The sequence below is a fragment of the Typopeltis vanoorti genome, chromosome 15 (genome assembly GCF_054136105.1).
Source record: "Typopeltis vanoorti isolate ZY-2024b chromosome 15, IOZ_Tvanoo_1.0, whole genome shotgun sequence".
Lineage (NCBI taxonomy): Eukaryota > Metazoa > Arthropoda > Arachnida > Uropygi > Thelyphonidae > Typopeltis > Typopeltis vanoorti.
This window is the reverse complement of record NC_143563.1, coordinates 96,551,739-96,569,302: the sequence shown is the minus strand read 5'-3', so window position 1 is coordinate 96,569,302 and position 17,564 is coordinate 96,551,739. Positions and strand designations below refer to the sequence as shown.

Here is a 17,564-nt window from a genome sequence, read left to right as displayed (position 1 = left end):
TTTCTGTTTCGTTCATAAAATTTCTATGTATTGTAGGTTTTAGCGAAAATCACCACTTGCGATTATTTCATTTTTTATTATTATTTTATAAAACCAGACTAACTAATATATGCAAAGTTTAATTAGATTAAGACTCGCTAATTAATAATACAGGTTCTTTGCTCAGTCCTTGTTACACGGATGTTATCGGTGGTATCTAGGAGAACGAGTTCGTGATACACAAAATAACTCCTTCCTTCCCTTGAGCTTTTAAAACTATACGTTAAAGCTTATTGCAACTCATTAGAGATTTCATGGATGTTCTCAGTTAATATTTAAGGATAAAAATTCAGTTTATCCTTAAGTACGAACTTAGAAGAAAGTAGGAAGTTATAGAAGTTAATTAGAAGCCACCAGACGGTAGTAGTTGAAAGTTATAGAAAGTAATTAGCTGCAATGTACCATAGACAAGCTAATTAGATGCCACTATATAATTGGAAGTTAGAATTTATAAAGGCCAATTAGAAGCAGGTATACGATAGAAGTTACAAGTTATAAAACTCATAAGTTGGTATTACATTGGTTTTCTTTGGATTTTAGATTTGGTTATTCGCGAGGATCAGCTAGTCATACAAATTATTGTCGTTGTATTTAATATGACTAAGATGTAACTGTTAAATTCGATTTGGTATTCACACCAGAGATGTTAGTTTGACGAAATTTAAGAGTATAGATTTAAAATATGCATTTAAAAAAAGCCGATGTCATGTATACAAAATTTAAACAAACGGTTGAATATTACTACAAAGATTTACCAATTCTAACATTATTATTACTTAAATAGGATGTATTAATTCACGCATTTTTATGAGCAATCAGAATAGACATGAATTTTAAAATCGTCACATCAACATCATAAAACAAATAAAATTAAGTAACTTTTAATAATTTTCAATTTAAAATGAGCTATAAAAATAGTTGAATGGGGGGAAAAAGTGACTTATACTTACCAAACTGACTCCTCATCCATGGATAGAGAGGACTCGGCAAGGTCCCGGATGATGGAGGAGGTTGTACCGGATGCTGCATGGGATTGGGTTGACTTGGTGTTGGAGGGTGGTTTGGGGTGTACAACTGATGAGGAGGTGACTGCACGGGACTTTGGCACGGAGGCATACTGTTGGGAGGACACTCGGAATTGACTGACCGATGGACTCCGCTCGGGTCGTGGCCCATCTGTTGTTGATGAGGTGGCTGAGGTTGCATCTTGCAGCTTGGATACTGTACAGGTGACATGTTGGGATGCTGCTGTCCCGGGTCGTTCGGTGATCCTCGGCAGTTTTGTCCATCCTGTGGAACGTAAGCGTTGGGGTGGTTTAGAGGGGCGTGCTGCGGAGGCTGGTGCGCCGGCTGGGGCAAGGGTCCCTGCGGCTGTTGGTTACAATGGTTTCCATAGTACGCTCCGGGTGGGCTAGGTGTGCTGGGGGAGGAAGTGATTGGCCGAATTTCAAGCCGATCATAAGGGGGAAATCTGGGGTACGTGGCTCCTTGAGCTGGGGAGGAGGCATATTGTGGTTGTATGTACTGACGCTGAGACTGGTCACATAGTTCGCCGTTCGCCTGATTGTGAACGGGCTGCCCGTTATAGTGTTCCCCACCGCCCCGTAGTTCCGGGAGGTATGTGTTGGCATAATATGAGCTCATGCTATGATGATTTGTGGTTATTGTAAATAAGGACTCACTCCTCGGGAGAAGTTTCTGTACGTTGTTTTCACTGCGCAGACGCAGCTCAGCTGAACTTGGCCGTCTCGGGACAGGACAACCAATAGGAGACCTGTTAGCATCCACGCCTGGAAATAGAATGAGAAGAATTAGTGGTTCGGAGAAAAGTTTTTGCTTCTTTGATATCTAGACCTACCGCAAAGTACTTTAAGTTAATGGAGTGTCAAACTAGGTAGTAGTTTGTAACCCTGGGTACGAGACTTAGCACGTGTATTACGATAGCTTGGTGACAGTTCTCACGTTGTCGTGAGCTGAGTGTTGAGCTGGGTTTTTTATTTATTTATTTTTATGCTTTCGAGGGTTTAATTGACGAAACCGAATATTCTGATTTACGGATACTTACTGCAACGAACCAACATGTGTGTGTGTGTGTGAGGAAGAGAGAGAGAGAGAGAGAGAGAGATGGTATGATATTGCAAAGGAAAGTGAGATTAATTAAGGCAGTCAATGTTTGCAATCAGAAACATCACTTAAGATTGCACTAAACGTACATCGGTTCTTAATTGAAAACTCAAAATCAGAAAGGGGGGAAAAATGATAGGCCATAACTTACTTTAAGTTAATCAACGAAGATTTATTTCAAACATATAAAACAGAAGGAAATGATAGTTATTCGATCGTATTAAGGAATTTTTAAAAGAAATTTCCATACTAGCTATACATACGATAATTCAAAAATTAAAATAATTTGACAAAAATAACAAAAAATTTTGGCGAAAATGTTGATCATAAAAAATACAAAATTAGAAACACAAAAATTAATATACACAAAAGCAGAATTTAGTTGTAACGGATTCTAATACCATATATACTACAGTAATGCATTCGCTGTTATAACTCAAGTCTTCGCGTGATCTTGTGGCTTAAATGCTGCCATTAGGACCAAAATATCTCTTAATAGACAAACCACCCATTTTCTCACGTCGGAAATGTGAAATGATAAAAAAAATTATTTAAATAACAATTTTTCTGTAAAGGCTAATGGATTAGTCAATAATTAATCTGTAGACTCATCACTGGTTTGCATCGTTTCAATCTCCATTCATTTCATGAACTAATAAACATTCCTATGGGATCACCTGCTAATGGAAATCTTGCTTGTAATTAAAAAGAAAAAAAAATCAATGGACTTACTCTAGTCTCACAACTTTTTTCTTAATAAATAAGACTGAGTGAATCTTAAGATCCTCAAGATGCGATGATTGTAATACTATTGAATTGAAAAACAAAATCGATTCAACTCTTTATAAAATCACGGTAGGAATGTATTACTGGTTAGAGAAACTTTAATTAAGCTTCATTTGTTCATAATTATAAATGATTGATCACAGTAGAATCTGCATTTCTTATAAACAAATAAAAACCCTCACATTGAGCTGAGAAAAACGTGGGAATTCATTTCACACACAAGCATGACTTGAAATAAATGTTTTGGAAGATTTATTCTTGTTATCCAGCACCGCTATTTCGTACCTTGTACCTGTAATCGATGCTCGATATTCTAGTACACTGTACATTCACGATTACTCCTATCCAGGCCATGATTTTTTTTTTTTTTTCATTGCTCGTAATTATTTTTTGTTTGCGCGATAAGTGTCCATTCTCAATGGAATGGAATATCACCGGAGTTCATATCATCCCATTAAGTCTATTTTTATTCCATATTACGGCTGTATTTTCGAAGAATTTAATTGGTATTGCAGATTTAATTTCGCCGTTTAATTAAAAAATATGTATTTTTATTTTTAAAAGTAATCCTATAGATTCTTTTTCTTTTAAAAAAATCAGGTGCCAATATTAACTGCTATGGCTCTGCTTCACAATCTGTTAATTTTAAAAATTAAATATTGCTAACATTCCATTAATTGTCATTGTTTACGCAACAATCACCTGGTTGTAATAATACTCTGTTTAGATTTAATAAACAATGCACAATCAGTAACAGTTTTTGCAATATTAACAGGACATTTTAACAGAGAACTAAATTTGAGTAACGGACTTGCCAATATTCATAGTTCTCTTCTTGTTTTCAGCAATTTCTTTTTTTTTTCTAAAGCTAAGATGTCATGTTGTTTATAACTTGAAGAACAGCTCAGGGTCAGACATTGCAGGTTTGGACCTCTCACTACCTTTAATCACCTAGCGGGGAAGGTTGAAGTACAAAGACAGAGAAGAAGATCGTTAATCATACTTAGACACAGCCAATTACAAAGCGACTGTAGTGCTACAAACTGTAATACTTGGAAACTGTAATACTTGGGTATTGGAAACCAAGAATACCAGTGAATATATTTTGATTCTTAGATGAGTTCGGCAAAATCAGACGGAAGGTATTCCAGAAAAATAAGTATTTAAGTATACTGCTGCAAGATTTAATACTTTCAACATTTAAAAGATTAATTCATAACCGCTTTTCCTTGCTGTATTTTAAATGCATTTAAAAAGTTGGAAGGAAATCGTATCTAAAGATAATACCAACTATTCCCTCCTTAATGAAAATATTCAGTTTTAAAAGCATTATCCGCAAGTTAAGTGTATATTTATTCCCTAAATTAGAGCTGGCTCTAAAGTTATGATTTTTTTTTTTTGCCTTAAATTTTAAACAGTAGCGTCTACAGCTTACGTTATAAAATATATTTATGTGAGGGTATATTATTGCAATATAAAGAGATACAATACTTTACAATTACAGAATCCTTTCTTGATTTAGAAACCATTAAACCACAAATTAAATTTGCTAAATTACACAATAGTTCGCTTAAAGTACAGTAAAAGCATAGAAATGTTTTATTCAAGATTCCTAACTAATAAAATCAATTTATTTCTCTCCACGTTGTGATTTCGAACAGATCTTGGACTGAAGTTTCTTTTGTCTTTTTTTCCTTCCTTACTCTAAATGACACTTTGTAAAGAAATGGCATTACAAATCAAGCCAACTATTTAATATTGATTACATGCACCATTATTTTAGCATTCCGGTATTCTGTGGCCAAGAGGACTGCAAATGAAGAAAAATAAAATTTTACATTCACCTTTTTTATGAAATCAGTTTTAAATTTAATTTTGGTGTATTATTATATTTGTTAATTAATAATAGAAAATAAAATTTACTTAAGTAATTATTAAAAATTAAGCAGATTTTAAATAATGTTATTAAATTATATAATAAAATTCTTCTGTAAAAGAAGTTAATTCAAAATAAGTACATTCATCATTTAAGTGTCAATTGATGTCGTAAATTAGATTTTATAATCTAAGAGTGTCATATATCTTCAGGGTTGAAATATAGGGTAGGTGGTCCTAATTCAAACATATCTTTCATTTTTTTTTAGCTTTTCATTCCGATACGCAGTTGTAGACAAATTATCATTTCGATAAAGATTGTCTGATTTTCTTTCTTAATCTGAAAATGTCTTCACTAATTACAGAGTTCAAATAATGCCCTTCTTCCATGAGCTCTGCTTAAGTGCTTTCTGATTTTTTACGACCCTCCACATTTTCAGGCTACACAAAGGGGATTTAACTGAAAGCTCGTGCTATTCCGATGCTTTTAATGCTAAGAGATTAACGAAACATTTCTTAGATTAAATACTCGCGATTGGGCGTTACCTCTCCTCTTTTAAGTTTAAGTTGGGGGATATTAGAGGATTAAAAGGATAAATCAGAAAGATGCGCTTTGAAACATGCAGTGGAATTGTAGTCTTTGCACCTTATTTTATTATTCTGTTCCCACAAATTAAATTGGACCAAGTCTGCTTAGCCACTCCATTACTTCATTGCACGTACAGCAAGTAGAGCGAATTTGAAATCACTAATATATTAAAAAAAAAAAAAAAATCATTTATCCGAATAGATCATGAGTAAACAAATGAATAATGATTAGTATGTTGAAAGGGAGAATAAATGCCTGCTTAGTCTTTATAATGCCTACTTATTCGTTATTCTTATAAGTGTCTACTCATTCTTCATTCGTTATTTTTAACTTTTTATGAATGCTACTTATACTTTTTCTTTATAAGTTACTTCTTTACAAGTGCCAACTTATTCTTTATAAGTGCCTAAGTAATACGATTTCATTAATTATTGATAAAAAAAAGAATAGATTTGTGATTGTTGATGTATAACAATCTTCACATAGGATTATTGAAAAAATATCCAGAGGATTTCTCCAAGCCATTTTAGATATTTTTTTAGGTTATTACTAAAACATCATAATGCACTGAAATAATTCAGTAAGTAAGTTAAACTTCGCAGGTTAAGACAGTTATAGTTACATTCCATTTGCTGTTATCATGAAATACAATGGAATAGAACAGAATTAAATGTAGCTGTGCTCATAAGTTTCTGGTACGTTTTAAAAATTTTCTCGCAACTGAATATCCAACTTCGGAATAAGAAAGCCAGATGCATATGAAACAGATAACATCTACCAAACATGATATGCTAATAAATAAAATAAACCGTAACAATTATTAATTTACATTGGGGTTGCTATCTGTAATGGCTGTAGCATTTTTATCAAGTCTTAGTTAAAATGAAGAATTTTTACTAACATTTCCAACAACTAACATAAAAATAATGCCGCCGTATTGCATTTATGAATTAAAACTGCTGTATAGATTAAACTTAATCTGCGTTAAGATAGAGTAAATCTACTTTTCCAGTATGGTTAAAATTATTTTAAAAAATTATTATATAAAAGATGTCTGGTTATTTTAATGATCAATTCATAACGCAAGTTTTACAATGCAAAACAATAGAAAACGAAAGGGAATACGATGTCAGATTATACGCCATTACCTACAACAACGCAGAGCGAGTTTACATTCAAAGAACTGGCGCTTATCTCTCTATCCCTTTGTGATATAAAAACAACGTAAAGTAACAATGAATGCAAAAAGATTAATGTAACGTTGTACAGTAATACACTATTCAACAGCCAAAAAATAAATAAATAAAAAATAAAACCATACTTATTATATTCATAGATCCTCTTGTAGTTTAGTTATAGGGAACGATGTTGTTTGGCCAATGGTTTCCAAAAAAAGAAAGAAAAAGAACTTAGAACCGACATTTATTCTAAATAAATTTACTGCATTTATATTTTCCTATCGAATCGGACTTAACTTCAAATGCATCCGCAATATTAATTTTATTACTTTAAAATTATAGTCTCATCAATGTCTCTTTTTTTTAGCTTTCTTTAACTAGTAAAAAGAGAGAGAGAGAGAGAGAGAAAGGAAACCCTTGATAACTTTTAACAGATTATAAAACAATACTGCTTGCTTACCCTACAATCAAGTGTCAAGGTTACGATTTTCCACCACGAACAACACAATGGCTTTCAAGGCAACAAGATCCATTCTCCTACGAGACCAATTAAAAATAACTGAAGACTATAACGGGCGAGTGGCAGCGGGCATTCAGGTCTGTTTACGGTAAACAAGTTCTAAGACTGTTTACTAATACCACGCACAGGCAGATTGCTACAAGTCCCATAAACGCTGTCCTGTTAAAGGGTAATTAAGCCACCCTGACCCTTTGTAAAGGCCGTTCTTCCACAGCCTCCTAATGTAACTCATTCTTCAGATTATGCAGTTCTGCTATTGAATCGCTGTAAAACACCAAATAGCCCTCTTCCGTAGTGCTCGGTTCGATTCCCCCACAGTAGGAGAGAATTTCGGGCGCACGTGGCCCCACTGGAACGCTCCGTAAGTTAGTAAAAGCTATTGTAAACATGCTTGAATAGGCGATGTGAATGGAAGTGGAGGTGATAGCAGGGAGAGAAAAGAAATAAGAGAAACATCGTTGGTTTTGTGTGTAGTGTCCAAAATGGTGGTGATAATCTGCTGTTTCAGAGAGTCTTGTACGGGAAAATGATGGAGTACCGTTAAGGATACATGTGAAGGGTTTAAAGTTCATCGCCGTGAAAAACGCCATCGTCCAAACTTCCATTGATAATAACAGAATGTAAGTGACTATGGTGAATTATTATTACCGACGCGTAGTTAAATATTTAAATAAATATATATATTTATTTATGATAACCTTTAAAATTCTTGGTCTGTGTACACCTACGGTGTACCAACACCATTTATGATTATATTTAGCTCATCATTCTAAATATACTCAGTAGCCAAACCGAAGATAGGCGCAAAGTACTTGATACCATCCTTTAAACTTGCAGAATACGTGAGGGATATTTTTATTTGTAATTTCTGAGAAAGCCTTGGAAGGGGAGAATAAGATGGAGGGAGAGTGAAGGGTTCGTTTTGATGTTTTCTCCCCTTTTATGGTGATACTTCTAAAATCAGAGCCTCGCTAACTAAAATATGTATGATTATTGCTCATATCGCAAGCTAGGACTCCTTTTAGATAAGATGTATCCGTAGCTCCCTCCCCACCCTCCAGACATTTCTTTTGAGGAGACAGACGATTAGGGGAAGCGCAATACGGCTTAAAGTATAAGTCACTAACATTCTGAGATAAACTGGAAGTTTTTTTTTAGGTGTTTATGTAACTTATCTTTCGCTAATGGTTGTGTGTAAGATTTTACAGATTCAAAATCTTATTTCATGTTAAAATTTCACTGAGTAAGCAGTGTAACCAACCTCCTTATTAGCTTATTTAGATAGTTTCGGTATTAAACTACAGTAATATACGTTGTATATCCTACTGAAAAGGTTTTTCTATGCTTCTCAATTCAGTATGTTTATCAGAGACCTTTAGGTTTAATACTATTTTGCATGGAGTAGTAAGATTTTTAAATGTTGTAATTCATAGATTTCCCTATAAATAATGCAATACTTTTTTTTTAACATTATAAAAAGTTCGGAATTATTTAGCGATTATTTATTTATTGTGCTGTTAATACATACTTTATGGTTTAAATGCCTATATTGATCTTCGTGAAATTTGATATCAAGAAAAGTTTATATAAATACGTAAGTAATAAACGATTTGTGAAAATTTCATTGATTATTGATATAAAAATAATGTTAGTTCTTCAGAAACTTAAACTGCATTATGGAAAGCAAGGCCATAAAACTGTTCGTAAGAACGTTTCAAAATGCTAAGCCTAAAACTAGAAATTATGCATTTTTAACAATAGATACTTCGTGCCAAAAGATAATTGTTTGCGAACAGCTTTGCACGCTCAATAAATTAGGGAAAAAAGTCCATAAATTTTACATAAATTCTGACTTTGTTGGTTTTTGGTCAGAGGGTAAATTTCTACCTATCCGATTGCTTTATACTTGGAATGGAAGAAGGCTTCATATTTTTGTAATACACTTAAGTATAACAGAATATGCATCTGTTTGTAATCATGCAAAGCAACTGAAGACTTACACAGAATACAATTTGAGTTTAATATAACCCTTCGCCAAAAATAACAAGGTTTTTGACACTACCTGAAATTGCTGTTACATTAAAATTGGTACGTCCGATGTACTTAGGGTTACTAACCGCCTTCCATTTGGGAGGAGAGTTGGCTATTGTCAGTATACTGAAATTATTAGTTAACAGTCATTTTGATAATCCTTACTACCATTATAAATATGTTGACACTTATATAATTGCGATCGTTAGCAATATGTTGATAATCATGAGGTTCTATTTTTTTTTTCTTTTGAATTAAGAATATTCAATTTTGTTATCTAAAAACAGTCATTTACGATTTAAGGGGGGGGGTGAATTTTTAGTTTTGCGAAAACGGTTGGAAATTTTAATATACACAAACGATAAGCATGTATCAAGAAATAACTGGGATAACTTATTTCCACAATAGAAAGTGTCCTGATAATAACAAATAGTATCGTATTATAGCAATTCTTAACATAGATTCTTCGGCATACCGAAGAATCTATGGTAAAAGTTGCTAGCTTTATTCTAGGCATACTATCATTGCTAGCTTTTTTTTTTTTTTTTTGCTTTGCTTTATGCTAATATATATATATATATATATTTAATAAGGAGGTCACATATATGAATATATGTAAGTAAGCACTACATTAGATAGACGTCTTCCTTTTCCATCTAGTAGGCCAGCTGCCAACCGTAAATTATTCTGAAAAAAACAACTGTCGGAAACACACATCACCTTTCATTACAATATGTCAAAAATGGAAATCTGGTCTCTTATCTAAGGAAGTTACTTTAATCCCTGTTTCTAACATGAGAATTGTCTTTAAGTTGAGAGTAACATCAAGGTTGGGATAACAGTTTGTAATATTGGTGCTAATGCCGAGGTTGACAAGATGCATTCTTGTTCTGTTTATATGTATTCCAGTCTTTTTTTCTCCCCCCTATTGCATTCTAGTTACACATATACATTCAGAATAGACATCTGCACATGTTCTTTTGCAGTCAAATGTCAATTGATCATTTTATAAATTCTAGCTCTGTGTTATTTAGAATTTCACAGCATTGTTTTGGCGTATTATATATTCGAAAATATAATAGTAGTTATTTTTACTAATATCATCGTCATTTAAGCATTATTTTGATAATTTCGTTCATAACAGAAGTGGAATTTTCATATAAGTATTGCACAGCAGTTAAAAATTGCTTTTCGTGTAGATATTTTCATGATGAAGCGAAACGCGATGCTAAACCTCAAGTTAAATTAGGCTTAACATCAGACTGTGTTTGTAGTTCATGTTAAAATACAACCAATGACTTACAGCATTAGCAACAAGTTTGTGGTGATTTAAGTGGTTCTTAATTTTATTTCTTTTCCAATTTTATAATACCTAAGATATGAAGCTATAAATATTGGTATTTGTAGTGTTATACCATTGAAAATAATGCATAGCATTTGATAGATCACAGTGATTAATAAATGTTGAATTTTACTAAGTAATATTCTGCATGGGACTCCTATATTCAATGTTATTATTATAATCATTTTAGGAATTAGTGTTATACATACAGTATAATTTATAACAGCTTATATGAAACAGAGAGAGACAGAGAGAGAGAGACTGAGTCATGTTATGGTGTAATTTTCAATTCAAGTTTTTTAAAACAACTATTTTTATAACTAAATGACAGGGAATAGTTCTTAATATTAATTTATAAAAGGTTTCAACCTGTAGGTTCATACAAGTACTACTGCCTTTAAAAGTATCTGAAAATCTTTGCGGGAATGACTTTTTTTGGTTACCATCTTGCCTTGTGAAGAATTCTTGAAATTCATATGCATTGTAAATATGATAATTTATTGTATCGGTGGCAATACATGGAATATTGTATCTTACATTTAAGCCATTTGCTAAACCAGTTCAATATCTCGATTGTTGATAATATTTCCAGTCGATAAAAAAAAAAAAAAAAAAAAAAGTGAACCATTTGGTTCAAAAATTATGATTTTAAAATATGATTAGAAGCAAATATTACATATAATTTTCAAAAGATTCAATTGAAGCTTACGCGCGATCAGTTATAGTACACATTTCATGATATAACACAATGTTCTGTATCAATTACGTTTCAGTAACATTATTTAACTATTTATCAGAAATTTCTACAAAAAAAAAAAAAAGAGAGAGACGAAAAAAATCCTATTTCGATTTCTAGAATGTAACGGTTACTGACTTAAATATTGCAAAGCTACAATTTTAGCTTTAATTCCTGCATTGATCTCTGATTTAACTACAACTATGCGCTCTGAGAAATGTCATGTTGTTAAGCTCATCAATATAAACCTGTCTTCAAGATGTTTACTAATTCTTTATTAAGCTATGCTAATAAACAATTCTATATCCCCATTCTTTCCTTTCGTATATGTATATTTTAAGAAAACGGCGCTTAGCTAAATAATTTGATCATTTTTGATTCCATTGGCGTTTATCTGTTCGGTTCCTAAGCCTCGCCTATTCGCATTTGATTCGATAAGCCTTTCGGAAAATCTACTTAACAACTCACTAACGTGGTTCATTTATAACGAACATCGATGGTGTTCATCGGATATTACATTTAAAATCCAAGGCTATAAAATAGATTCCTCCATGAATCGACATGGAATGGTATATAACATTAAAAAAGGCGAGGTTTCGTGTAATATTTGCTTCTTGTAGAAAGTCATTTTTTATTACATTAAAGAAATAGCAGTTACACAAATGATAACAGTCTGGATTTCTTTAACCGTAAAAAAAAAGTAATTTTCTAAGCATTTGTGTGTTATTTACTACAAACAACATACGGTTTGGTATTTTGATTTCAAACATTGTCGAAAAGATGGTTCTTAAGTTAGCCAAACACTTTCTTAAAGGGGGGGGGGACTGAAAAGTTCTGATAAACATCTACAACAAAAATGATATTAAAGCAACTGATATAATCCCAAAAAAGAACATATCTTAAAACTCTTTAACCCATGTTTCATCAAATTGTAATAATTTGTTCTTTTTCTTTTAGGATATATAAGAAGACATGTCAGACACTTCAATTTCTTCATGGCGATTATCCCAACTTTTCAGTACACTCGTATATACTGTGGGATTACATTATTGAACCTGAGTAATTTCGACATTTTTATTGAATATTAATATTAATTTTGAGTAATAATAAGTTATTTTAGCGACAGTGCAAGTAGCGTCCAGCAAAAAATTATTTCGGTGTTTTTTTTATTTATTTATTTGTTGCACTCTCAAGTGCCGAAAAGATAAGAATTACTTATGCTATCATCCATGAACATCATTTCATTTACAGTAATAATATTTTTTTAAAATTCTAGAACAATAATAAAAGTATTATACGATGCTACACTGGTATTAAAATGTGTTCAATGAAAAAAAAGATTCAGTTTGCAAGAAGATCATTCAACACTGAAGCATTTCTAAATTGCAGTGAAATCTTAAGGCCTATAGAAATAACTTATCAGTAAAGCAATAATTTAAGGCTACATTTTGAGCAACTTTTAAGGGAATAATTTCACTATATTTTAAGCAAATTTAAAGGCAAAAATTTGATTACATTTTGAGCAATTATAAGGCTATTAATGCTATATTTTTGAGCAAATTTTTGACAGCTATTAATGTAATGTATCCTTAAAGCGATAAATCTATAATATACGCAATAAGATAAAAGCAATATAAAAGTAAGATAATAAGATAAAATAAGATAAAAGCAAGAGGATAATCTATCCTCTTGCTTTTAAAGTTGGATCCATTAATAAAAAAAAAAAAGAAAGAAAGAAAGAAAATAAGTGGGGAAGTACCTACCTGACAAGCATGAGAGTTTGTCTTTTCTATGTGTCATATCCCGAAATTATTAATTACAGCTAACTAATGTTGATTATTATTATCATTTTAGATTATTAACACAACATCACAATATTTTAATTGAAAATAATTTGAAACTTAGAAAAGCAATCCAGAAAATAATAATAATTCTACTTCTTTTTATTATCGAAGAAACTGCATGCGCCAAAACACCTTACTGTTTCGAGTATATGCACTTCCATAAACTGTCATAACATTTTAATTTATCCTAATTTATAAAGCATATTTCTTGAATATAATGATAATTCTTTGATAAAGCCTAAGAATAAGCCTATTTGGTAGGTTCGCATGACAAATGAACTAACGTCCCTTTAAGCCTAGTTTTCATTTCCACCATACTGCTAACTCAGCTTACGTAAACCTAACAAACTACAATATAACGTAGAAATATAGGGGGGAAAAAAGAACTGTAACAGTTTCACTAGTCTTTTTTTTTTCTAGTATTATCTGTTTTTATCAACGAACAGGAAGAGGAAAGCCTTCTGATCAAGCACGAAATTCTTTAAGATCATTAGGTGACATTCCTTTATTGTAAATGGCGGCTTAATTGTACACACGAAATGCTCTTAGACTAACAAAAGAACAAGATATCTTTGTCGTAAGAGGCTAAAAAAAGACATCTTAGAGCCTCACCCTTTTAACTGTCTTGTTAACTGTTAGTTCTCGTCAGAGTTGCGTCAGGAGTTGTAAAACATCCCAGGACGTGCACTTTAAGGGCTGTAAAAGACATGGCAAAAGATCTTAGGAACTTTTCAACAAGCTCACCCCCCTCACGAAGCTCTGCGGGAGTTACTGCCGTCTTTGATTCTAACGGGAAACCCGCTGTAAGTTTAGCTGGAAATAGCCTTTTATTGCATTTGGTTGGAATATCCCGTGCTCTTGAAGAGCCAATGGTGGTGACCACGTGTTCCAGACATCATCATTATTGCATTAAACGCGTGCTTCCATTGTTGAAATGAAAGGAAAGGTAACTATAGCAACGATTATTTGCAGATTTCTCGAAATTGTTGTCTTTTTTTTTTTTCTGCTTATATAGAACGTCACGTGTCCCCCCTCCCCTCCTGACGAAACAGAGGAATCTACATTTATTGTATACAGAGAAAAGCGACACCTCAGTTGAGGCCTAAGTGGCGTACATAGAGAGGAAGTTATCGTGGCTTACTCTAGTGGCGGACGACTGTAACAGTAGAGAGCAATAAAGCCTTATCACGCATTTAAATCTTATTTACGAGTGAAACGCGTGTTTAGACTGCTGAGACTGACAGTTAGGGTCGCCATAAAAATGGAAGAACGCGGTGGTGTGTTAGCTGTAGTCCCACCGGAGCAAGTGACGTGAGGTCAACATTTCGGAGGCCAGAGAGAGACGTTTATGATTCACCATAAATTTCTTAAATTACCTGGCATATCAGCTGTTGCTACCTGCCGCAACTGTCGGCGCAGACGTTGCCTGTTTCTTCCAATCCGTCGCCATGTACGTCAACGAACCGGCACGAGCGTCGCACTCACCTGTCTTGCCACTACGGCTTGCATGTGATTCCAGCACTGTCGATCTGCTTGAGAATTTTTTTTTTTTTTTTTTTATTAATGACATATTCATGGAGAGACTAGCGAGAGAGAGTTATGTCACGTGAGTGAACCGCCAGCCAATCATAAGTGTCGGCGGCGAAAAACGTTAACTCGCCAAATATCTTTTGTGGCAGATATTAATGCTTAACCGACAATTGCCCGAGCCTTAATTTTCCCTGACAGGTGAGGTGAAGAGTGCTGACACGCCGATGTAAGTGCATGAAAAGATGTCCTGCAATAGCTTCTGGAGACTACGATTCACACACAATTTAAGTGTACGAAGGCGCACATCTACGAATATTGCAAGTGTTGTTAAGCCTAATGGACTCAACGTAATGTGAGACATTAACTTTTGTTTCGTTCGAATGTGTACTTTTAGCATACCTTAATTCAGAAATAGAAAAACAGAATAATTGTGAACTACTGGAAAAACTCTTGGGTACACATAATCAATGCTTCGGTTGAAATATTTTGTCTCCCGAAAAAAATCTACGATACTATTATGATTATCGAATATCTTATATATAAACTGAAATAAAGAATTATATGCATTTAAAACAGACATTTATCCTTCAAATTTTGGTGGCTTTATTGTAATATCATTCCAGCAGTTCTGTCGAGCTTGATCCATTATTATATCAGCTAAATAGTTTCCCATATGTCAGTTGCAATTTCCTGTTAACAATAGTTAAGTGGCGTTATATATCAAGCCACTGCAATAATGGCATAGCGTTCAATCTGTCTCTTCATTGTTGTTAAACTGTCTGAACAATACTCAACTATTTGTTGAGGTGTTGCAGATCGTCAGATAGCAACTTCTGTTTTGTTTTTTCCCAAAATTTGTAAAATAATGAAGCATTTTCACAAAACCTGGCAAAGACATTATCGACATTTTTTCGCCACAAAAATATCTTACACGTTTCATTACTGAAAGCATTTTTATAGCAATTCTACACAACAAAAACTCTGTTAGTACATAAACTATTATTATACATGGGCTGTACACTGAGAATTCTGTTGAATTATAGTTTAAGTTGTACACGTATTAAACCCTCTGTATATCTTCACTTAACTAACATAAGAAGTGATCCATAACATTTTACTGTTGATATCGTTTTAACAGCTTATACGTAATTAAGTTTCTCTAAATAATTAGCATTTTCATTAATTAAAAATTATATATATTAGAAATAGTGAGTTCATTGGAAATGGTTTATTCATATTTACCCATGGTTTATTTTCTCGAGTTAATCTATGCGGTTGCGTGAACAACTAAATGTATTTGTCGTACAATTGTTCATTTATTACATAGTTATACAATTTTAGAATAATCAGCAATAACAATAATAATATATTTAGGCGTTCCTTTGTTTTTCATAGAGTAATGCTTATATTTAGCCAATAGGAAAAGAGATTTAGCATCCCGTTAAATTTCTTTCTAAATAAGCGGTTCGAAGCCGTATTCACTATTGTAACTACAAGTAGTTACAATAGTGAGTACTTTTTAATGCATTAAAATTTTGACGGCAACATTAATGGTCATTATAATTTTAAAATAAATATAATTTTCTTGATTTCACTCCAATATCTGTATTTCTTTCAGTGTTTCTAATTATATTTTCATTACATTGCCATTTATCATATAATACGTTATGATAAATATACAACATTTATTATATCGTAAATAGCACTATTTGTTAATAATAATACTAAAAATAACATAAATATAGTAGTCTTCCAATTTGACATCAAATTGTTTTTCTGTTAAATATTATATATTCATCAATAGAACATTTCACTTCATTGTAGGCAAGGAGAAGACTGGACCTACTTGGAGGGTAATGGATGAGGCTATTGCTGTTACCTTCCTGCCATGATCAGATTAATTGTAATGTAAAGGCTATTGCGTTACCCAGCCATAACTAGAGCTTTTAGCTCAATAACAACCCATCCACACATTTCATTCAATCAGATGAATGGATAAAGAGTCAAGGACTCGATCCTTCTCCCCCCCCCCCAAAAAAAAAAAAAAAACTTACTTGTAATAATACATCCTGTGAAATTTGTGTCAGGTTTTCAAGTAAGTATGATATTAAGCAAAAATATCATGAATAATATTTATAAAGATTTATATATTATCAAACTTTTCCATTAATTGTGAATGTAACAAACAATCCAAAGCAATTCACGATCATTGTTATTAAATCGAGAATTGAATTCCGCCTCCTTTTGTTATTTAATAAAAAAAAAAAAAAAAAAAAAAAAAAGCCAAAACTAAATGGAAGCCAGACAAAAGAATGATAATGGCGCTAGCCAAATGTAGCACCCGAGAATGGCATTGGCTATATCCTGAGTGACCTATGTCCTTTAGAAGCGCGTTGAAAGATCTTCATCTAATCTTGCCGAAACAAACCTTGCTTATTAAATCGCTCAATCGATAAATCAATACTACTTGGGCCAAATAGGTTTTGAGATAAGAGGTCGGGTCTCCACGTGACCACTTCCAGGTGCTTAGGAGTTGGTTACGACGATCGATGGGAAGCACAAGTTATTGCGGAGGTCAGGCACATTTCGTAGACATCAGAGACTCTTATTTGCAACCTTTGATATACCGTCCGATCGGAATAAATCGTGTCCCTAAGATTTCAACTTCAGTTGCTTATTTTATTTCTCATTTGTTTTCTCTAATGCATATTGCTGGGGGAACTGTTTATTACTTACAACGGAGAGAAAGAATAAACAATTAAAATAAATCAAGATAAAGTAAAAAATGCTTACGAAAAAATCTGGACTTATTTGATGATAATTCGTAATTTGATTAATATTTTGATAATAAACAGCAAATGTATGAGTTGTGATATCTTCGCTGATGAATTATGATTATGTGAACATAATTATAGTAATGAAATATTGTATTCTGGAAATTGAATGTTTTCCTAATTTCCTGCTATTTTT

The 17,564-nt window shown here is 32.8% G+C and overlaps 1 protein-coding gene across 4 annotated transcripts in view; it reads right to left on the bottom strand.

The window, feature by feature from the left end:
• The window catches only part of LOC150099008 (uncharacterized), a 105,800-nt gene that overhangs the window by 57,483 nt on the left and 30,753 nt on the right, over positions 1–17,564 (bottom strand). The window contains exons 1-2 of one of the 4 annotated variants that reach the window (XM_090405868.1): positions 14,441–14,542; positions 990–1,829 (exon numbers count right to left, since the gene is read on the bottom strand). In XM_090405868.1, coding sequence (XP_090261994.1) covers positions 990–1,829; positions 14,441–14,447 — 847 coding nt within the window. In that variant the 5' untranslated portion in view covers positions 14,448–14,542. Of the gene's footprint in view, positions 1–989; positions 1,830–6,734; positions 6,782–13,676; positions 13,744–14,440; positions 14,543–17,564 lie in introns of those variants that run through there. The other 3 variants (XM_090405869.1, XM_090405867.1, XM_090405870.1) reach the window with 3 other exon arrangements.